Source organism: Salarias fasciatus, chromosome 19, assembly GCF_902148845.1.
Source record: "Salarias fasciatus chromosome 19, fSalaFa1.1, whole genome shotgun sequence".
Lineage (NCBI taxonomy): Eukaryota > Metazoa > Chordata > Actinopteri > Blenniiformes > Blenniidae > Salarias > Salarias fasciatus.
In genome coordinates, this window is record NC_043763.1 from 3,015,978 (window position 1) to 3,024,762 (window position 8,785).

General features: G+C 42.0%; 1 protein-coding gene across 1 annotated transcript; it reads left to right on the forward strand.

Moving 5' to 3' along the window:
* Positions 1–7,089: 7,089 nt before the first annotated feature.
* On the forward strand, positions 7,090–8,483 carry LOC115407086 (gastrula zinc finger protein XlCGF8.2DB-like). Its single transcript, XM_030117447.1, has 3 exons — positions 7,090–7,108; positions 7,168–7,548; positions 7,969–8,483. Exons 1-3 carry the CDS (start codon positions 7,090–7,092, stop codon positions 8,481–8,483), a joined length of 915 nt encoding a protein of 304 aa, XP_029973307.1.
* The last annotated feature ends 302 nt before the right edge of the window (positions 8,484–8,785 follow it).

The window sequence follows — 8,785 nt, forward strand, 5'->3', positions numbered from 1 at the left end:
ATATCCGCCGTCTATCGGGGCTCTCCTACCAGCAACTAACCGCTGAGGACTTCGAAAGGGCCCCATGAGGGGGATTTTCGACATGCTGTCGTTGCAGCGTCTGGTGTAGCGCCTTTAATTTGTCATTGAAATTTACTGATGTCAGCCGTCCCTCAGGGCCCCCTTCAGCTCGGGGCCCTGTGTGCAGCGGCGCCTCTGGCTGGAGAGAAGGCAGCTGCTGCGCTCATTCCGCATTGGATTGAAACAAACAAACAAACAAACAAAAATCCTCAGCAGTGGAATTCACCAAAAGAGGGCCCGTGGGTTTTCATAACCCACCAACCCTATGTAAGTTACGCCTCTGCTCTGGTTATGCGGTTACTGCTGTGTGCCCCTGGAGGCCTTTACCGAAAATCCAAACCAAAAATAACTCCAGCAGGAGTCTTTATTTGTCAATCTTTTATTTTTGACCTTTGATCTCCATTTCCTATTTGAATAAAACTCGATTGAATTACATCAAAACGGTTCAAGGTGATATGAGGGGTGAGCTGCAGATGAGTGCGCCGGCCAGTGCATTGCCTTTGACACCCCCTGTCAGTGAATGATGCGCAGCATGTCTACATTCATGCACATTGATACACATGCGGCGTTTTCTGTTCAAGTTATTCGGAGGAGCGCTCATCATTTATTTTTTCAGTGCAATTTTACTAATGCACTATGTACAGATATCCATGACTGTCTTCACACTAACATTGTCATTGATTGAACCTTTTCTTTCAAAAGATATTATTTATAGTTTTGTTGGTGAGAACAGAGAGTTTGACTTTCTGGTGAACTGCATTCTCATCCTCGGCAAATTCTTTATTCACAAATGGAAATTTACAAGGATACAGCCAAGATTTTTGCATTTTTCATAGAGAATTTCTGTCATTTACAAATGGCCTTAAATTGATGAGGAATAATTATGCATGTAAGTTGTTTAACTTAATCAAAATTTACGATTTACAAAAAAAGCCCTAATTGTGCTTTATTTTGTGTTGATTTTCAACCGTTTGATTCATTTATTTTTCTTTCTTTCTTATACACAGTAACCTGTTTTGAACCTTTAAATTAAAAAAAAGGAGCGCTGAGCGAGGAGTGGCTGGTTTTCTGCTGGGGGGTTTCTTAGTAAAATAAATGTCGGGTTTGGACTCACTTTTATGTTTCTGGTCTGTTTGTTAATCACCCTGCTGTGAGGCGTTTATCCGCCCCAGACTCGCTTTGGGAAAGACAGGCGAGTTGTTACAGACTTACCATCTGAAAAGATACATAAGTGGAGAAGCTATTGATTGATTGATTGATTGATTGATTGATTGATTGATTGATTGATTGATTGATCGGGGACAACGCATATTAATCAACACGTCTTTTTCAGTAGTAGTGTAAATATGCCTGGGTAGCCTTGGGATAATTTTCATCTGCAGGATGAGGAAGCTGCTCTCAGGCATTGGAATCCTTGAATAAATGTCAGTGCCATCCTGTTGCAGTGCAGAGAGCCTTCAAAGGAAAACTGAACAGTTGGTCAGAGATCTTGTCAAAGGAGTCACTGAGATTAAGAGTTTAGATGTGTGCGTGCTGAAAGTTCGGCAGTACGCTGACGTCCTTTATCCAGTCGGCGTGCTCGGGTCCACTCCATTTACACTTTTTCCCCTTGTTCCTTTTCTTTGCCTTTTCTTACATTTTTTCTCTGTAGGGTCCTGCAGTGCTCTCTCTCGATTTGTAAATATTTTTCTATCATCCAGACATCCTTCTGTTTTTTTTTTTTTTTTTTTTTTTTTTTTTTGTAATTGCTGAATTGAGTAGTACACTGTAATTATGTCGCAGTCGGCTCGCCGGTGGTAGCGCTGGATGAGATTGTTTACATTCACCAGACCCCACTGTCCATCATGCATTACTTGTATCAGGGGTGGGTGAGAAGGCCTAGTATTTATATCACGGTATAATTTGAAACTTACACGGTAGAAGGTAGGGGTGGGCGATATGGCAAAAATGCCATAGCATGATTTTTTTTAAATTAACATCACATTACAATTTTATCACGATTCTTTTTATATTGATTTTTCTAGACTAATTTGCAAGTTTGACCATTTTTTTCCCCAATGTCAAACATATAAAATGTATAAAATGTATTTAAAATGTAAAACCCTAAAAGAAAAAAAAAATACAATTTAAGCCAAAGAAACTGGCTTTAATTTAAATAGTACAGATTTTTTTCTAATCAAAATGTGCAATGAACACGAACATAAAAAGTAATGAACAGCAAGAGAATGCACTTTTGTAACACAAAAACTAAACACACCAAATAGATTTTTGAAAAAGGTCAATAAAAATGCAAACTTTGCTGGTTACCACTTAAAGGGCAACAATTTAGAACAAAAACAATTTAACTTTAATATCTATAACCTGAGTGAATAATACAGCTGCTTAGAACAATTTTTTGTTCAGAGATCTAAGCTTTTATCTCCTTTTAAAAATGAGGTAAAAGATAATGAACAATAAAGTTACTTTTGTAACACAAAAAGCTAAACATATCAAATAGCTTTTTAGCAGTTTTAATGGGATAAAGTTTTAATAGTTGCGCGATATGACCACTAGAGGGCTCTGTCTCCATTGAAATACAGCCCCTCATCATCCCATTAAATCAAAGACGTTCCACTAGTTATTACACAAAGGGGTCATTTCAGCTGTTAACTTGATGGTATGTTCACTAAGTGTCTTTTCACATTTTTGTGATTTGTTGTATATAAAATCCCTCATGTTAGCTTGTGAACTGCTAGCAGTAGCTTGCTAGCTAGCATTAGCATCGGTGAAAGCTTCAGCGTCTCTCTCTCCAGCTTGTTGGGGTCTTTCTATGGCGGCTGATCTCTTGTAGATCCCGTACTGCTGCTGTAAACCAGCTTTGTCTGACACAGCCTCCACCCAGCAGTAGCTCCAGTCAGAAAAGCTCCACAGCGCTCCGCTCGTTGTTAGCTGCCTTTGCCTCCCAAACGCAGCACTGGCTGTGGCTGCATTTTTTGTTTTTTTGTTTTTTTTAATCATTGTTAATGTTGCCCAGCATGTATCTATTATGCATGTGGAAAACTGTACTAGAGGGAATATTTAGTTGATATTATCTGAAGCTTTCAGGTAACATCATCACTCCAAAAAATGTTATATACGAGTATATTATATAATTATTATATTATATTATTATATATAAAAATATAATATAATAATAATAAGAATAATAATAATAATACTATAATAATATGTATTATTATTATTATTATTATTATTATTATATGTTATATATTATATACTCGTATTGGTGAAAACGGAACGAGGAGAACGTGCCCTTTTGTCGGTTTGTTATAATCCTTAACGATCTTATATGGTCACATCGCACACCCCAAGTAGAAGGTATATATCACGGTATAATTTGATTTATAAATTTCAGCATAACAGTCTTCATGGTTACCATAGCACATGGTGAAAGCACGGAAGCAGGAATTAGTTTTTAAAGGTGCATTAAGGAGTTTTTTAACTTTGAAAATAGTTATTTTTCACCATGAATATGTTACAAATATTCAATGATGTGTACAATGTGCCCTGACATATTGCAAGTACTTCTAATAGTGCTAAATTGTCACTTGAAAGTTGCAGTGCCGGTCAGAAACCAGAATTTTTTGAGGGAGAATTTGAGACAATCTGCGCTCCTGCTGGCCTGATTTCCTCAGGTTTTGTTTTGTCCGCCATTAGTCTGCCAGATGCTTAGCGAGCAACAACTGAGCAGTATTGAGGATGGATCTTCCAGAAAGTAAGAAAAGACCGACTTCTAGCATTGCCACAACTCCAGCACACACCCCACGCAGGCAAAAGAAACTTAAATTTTACTCGAGCGCTACTGACCCCCGATGCACACTGGATGCGGTCCGGCTACGGAACGGCTCCGGTCCGGACACCGCAGCTAATCCGTAGTCATTAAAGTCAATGCTGTGATGCACACCGGCCGCGGTCCGGCTCCGGTCCAGCTGCGGAGCCTCTGCGGAGCTCCGGTCTCTTTCCGCAAAGATCCTATTTTTCCGCATGTCGGAGCCCTACCGCGTCAATTCAGACAGAAGCAAGTCGGGTGCCTGGAAGGAAACGCGATACGTGTTCCAAAATAAGTCACTTCAAAGGAGGAGAGAGGTGCCTTGTCAGAGCTTAGGCAGATCTTGAGGACAGGGGTCCCAGCCCAGGGGGGGGCGAAGCAATTCTCCATGGGCCCTTGTGGTCTAAACATCCTCATTAAAAAATAATCGCTTAAAAAAATGCAGCAGATAATGTAATGTACAATGTATGTAATGTACTACACTGTCTGGTTCAGACACACCTCTTTCTTTCAGCTTTTAATATTGTCAATAATTTGTCTTCATATTTTTACACGAAAATAGAATTTTTTTTCTCAACAGCTCCCAGGTTATTTGACCTATTGACTCTAAATCACATGTGAATCACATTACTACACTGTCTGGTTCTGACACACATCTTTGTTTCCTCTGTTCATGTTTCTAATAATTTTTATTAATATTTTTATGAAAAATACAGTATTGTAGCTCAATAGCTCCCAGGTTATTTGACCTATTGATTCCAAATCACTTGTGAATCCCATTACTGTAGTGTCATGTGTAGTGTGAACTCATTCTGTGTTCGTGTCCTAATTTTCTCTATTCTCTATAACTATTTCAGGGGAAAGAACCTGGCGGGTAGGGGACGGCCACCATCTTGCCTGCACGCCTCAGGGTCCTGGAGGTGTACAGGTCACAGAGTTAAGGCAGACTGCAGACAATGATCTTATCTGCAGAGCGGATGACTCTCTGCAGTCTGTCCTTGTCTTTGGCCGTGGCTGCAGCGAACCAGACGGTGATGGAGGAGGTGAGGATGGACTCGATGATGCAGGTGTAGAACTGCACCATCATCTCTGTTGGCAGGCTGAACTACTTCAACTGCCACTTGAGGTCCTGAGTGATGGTGGTGCCCAGGAAGCAGAAAGACTCCACAGTTTCCACTGGGAAGTCTCTTAGGGTGATGGGGGTGGGTGGGGCTGTGTTCCTCCTCATGACCACAATCATCTCCACTGTCTTTAGAGCATTGAGCTCCAGGTTGTTCAGCCTGCACCAGGACACCAGGTAGTATATCTCCCTCCTGTAGGCGGACTCATCTCCATCAGTGATGAGTCCGATGAGGGTGGTGTCGTCTGCAAACTTCAGGAGTTTGACAGACTAGTGACTGGAGGTGCAGCTGTTGGTGTCCAGGGAGAAGAGCAGGGGAGAGAGAACACAGCCCTGAGGGCATCCAGTGCTGATGGTCCGGGAGTCGGAGGTGAGTTTACCCAGCTTCACGTGCTGCCTCCTGTCTGTCAGGAAGTCCGTAATCCACCTGCAGGTGGAGACTGGCACGTTCAGCTGGCGCAGCTTGTCCTGCAGGAGAGCTGGGATGATGGTATTGAAAGAAACTGAAATCCACAAAGAGGATCCTGGCGTAGGATTCTGGAGAGTCCAGGTGCTGGAGGGTGAAGTGCAGAGCCATGTTTAATGCACCCGTCAGTGTTGCGAACTGGCACGACGCATTCACGATGCATTCACGCATAGTTTGCGCATAGTTTACGAGCTTCCTGCATTGGCACGATGTGGTTGCAGTTATGCCAGAGACACCATCATTGCGGAGAAGAGAAGATGCCTATACCTGGCAGTTGATGAGCGACTTTTCAAAATAAGAAGCTGACAATAAGCAGACCTGGCAACTACTGCTGTACTTTGATCCGGCAGCAGCGTATGAGCGTGAGCAGCAGCACAGCAGCGGTTGGACATTAACTCGCGGAGGGAGAATGTTTTTTAGGCGCATAAAAAACACCAGTCCCTGGTGCACACAACTAATTAACGAGAGCCTCTCCGAGGAGCAGCCCCCCCCCCTCCGGACGGTAAGGCACTGCGCGGTGCTTTCAGTGTGCTTTCACTTTAGAAGCAAGACGCCGCCGCGGCGCTTTCGCGTCATGTGGAATTTGGGGGTTAAATGATGGGCTGTTAAGCAGCTGTGTAAAATGAGTCACAAGACTGAAAAACCGCGGTCCATCAGGGCGTATTGTACCGTGCTGAGCGGACCGACCGGTTCAATACTTTGCCGTGTACCGTTGCATCCCGAGCATCAACCTTGAAAATAATGGGTCATGTGGGGTCATGAGCGGGCGTTTTTTTTTTCTTTGTTTTACTAATGAAAATATGGACATTCCTATGGATTGACAACCAAGTGGGATTCTTGTTCCAATGTCTCAGTTGTAAAACGAGCAAGTTCCAGGAGAAATTGGACTTGGAGTGGTAACACTCTGAAGGCTAACATTGTTACTGTCCATCTGCTCCTGAATGAGCAGAAGCACTCTTTCCTCTGGCCGTGGAGCACATGCGCAGTAGCAGCGTTTCCAGTGTCTCTAGAAGGGTGATGGATTAGGGGTGATTGAATGATTATTGGTTTTTTTGGGCGAAAGGTGCACATGAAGCAAGAAAACAATCATCCTTTTTTAATGTTGAATGAAAGTTTTCAGTTTCACTGCTTATATCCCAGTTTTTTTTTGGCTGTAGAAGTGATTTAACTTACTTTTTGTCTTGTATTTTTTTGTCCCTCCAGAGCTCCCACAGCTCCAGGACTGTAGAGAGGAGCAGCTCCTTCAACAGGAAACAAACTGTCTGGAACAGGGAGAACCAGAGCCTCCACAGTTTAAAGAAGAACAGGAGGAACTGGAACCTCCACAGATCAAAGAGGAACAGGAAGAACCAGGACGTCTACAGTTTCAAGAAGAACAGGAGGAACCAGAACCTCCAGAGATTGAGGAACTTGATACCAGCAAGAAGAGAGAGCAGCTTTTACCGAAGTTTGAAAGTGATTCCTTTAGGGTTCCTCCTCTTGAGGAACAAAGTGTCTTGAGTGAACCAGGAGAAGCACCAGACACTGAAAAGTCAATCTCTTATGACTCTGAAGTCCACAATGTAAAACAACAGACTTACTTAGATTCAGCTGTAAAGGCAGAGCTGAAAAAAATCAGCATCTTTCAGAGTGACCATGTGGACAAATTTACCGTGTCAGATAAGCAGGCTGGATGTGAAAAGCTTCTCTGTGACGAAACGTGTGGTGAATCAGTCATCCGTAGAAAACGTAAATTCTATCAGAACGTAGGAACTGGGACTGATAAGAAGAAAGTAATCTGTGAAGCCTGTGGTCAAAGTTACACCCAACAGAGTCTGTTGATCCACATGAGAATTCATACAGGTGAGAAGCCATACTCCTGTGAAACATGTGGCAAAAGTTTCAGTCAGCGTAGTTATTTGTTGATCCACATGAGAACTCACACAGGTGAGAAGCCATATTCTTGTGAAACATGCGGGAAAAGTTTCAGTCATCGTCAAACTTTTTTAAACCACATGAGAATTCACACAGGTGAGAAGCCATATTCTTGTGAAACATGCGGGAAAGGTTTCAGTCGACAAAGTACTTTGTTGATCCACATGAGAATTCACACAGGTGAGAAGCCACATTCTTGTGAAACATGCGGGAAAAGTTTCATTCGATATGATACTTTGTTGAGCCACATGAGAACTCACACAGGTGAGAAGCCATATTCTTGTGAAACATGCAGGAAAAGTTTCAGTCATCGTCAAACTTTTTTAAACCACATGAGAACTCACACAGGTGAGAAGCCACATTCTTGTGAAACATGCGGGAAAGGTTTCAGTCGACGAAGTACTTTGTTGATCCACATGAGAACTCACACAGGTGAGAAGCCACAATCTTGTGAAACATGCGGGAAAAGTTTCATTCGATATGATACTTTGTTGAGCCACATGAGAACTCACACAGGTGAGACGCCACATTCTTGTGAAACATGCGGGAAAAGTTTCAGTCGTCGTCAAACTTTTTTAAACCACATGAGAACTCACACAGGTGAGAAGCCACATTCTTGTGAAACATGCGGGAAAGGTTTCAGTCGACGTAGTACTTTGTTGAACCACATGAGAACTCACACAGGTGAGAAGCCACATTCTTGTGAAACATGCGGGAAAAGTTTCATTCAATATGATACTTTGTTGAGCCACATGAGAATTCACACAGGTGAGAAGCCACATTCTTGTGAAACATGCGGGAAAAGTTTCAGTCATCGTCAAACTTTTTTAAACCACATGAGAACTCACACAGGTGAGAAGCCACATTCTTGTGAAAAATGCGGGAAAAGTTTCAGTCATCGTCAAACTTTTTTAAACCACATGAGAACTCACACAGGTGAGAAGCCACATTCTTGTGAAACATGCGGGAAAAGTTTCAGTCAACGTAGTACTTTGTTGAGACACATGAGAACTCACACAGGTGAGAAGCCGTATTCCTGTGGAACATGTGGGAGAAGTTTCAGTCAGCGTAAGTCATTGCTGAACCACATGGAAGCTCACAGAGAGATGAAGTGATCAAAGTGTCTGTGGGAGATCTAGTTCAGGAAGTCAAGCTTCAGACAGAATCATCCAGTTTAAAAGAAACATGACTGATTTATAAACACTGTTGAGACTGTGCTTCAGGATTTTTTGGTTTCTGGTTATTGTTGAACAACGGTGACAGTTCTGTGTTTGCATGATGAATCTTTTATTTTGAACATGACTGTTTTTTGGTGTTTTTAAAAGTTTTGTGTAAGCAGATATGAATTTTGAAGGAATGGAAGTAAAATGTTTCAACCCAGTTGGTTTTGTTGTTCAGTTTTTAGATAAAACTAAAT

Excerpts from the sequence above, each read along its gene's own strand:
- LOC115407086 (XM_030117447.1), top strand. Across the intron at positions 7,549-7,968 it reads CCACATGAGAATTCACACAG|GTGAGAAGCCACATTCTTGT; the intron begins GTGAGAAGCCAC and ends GAACTCACACAG.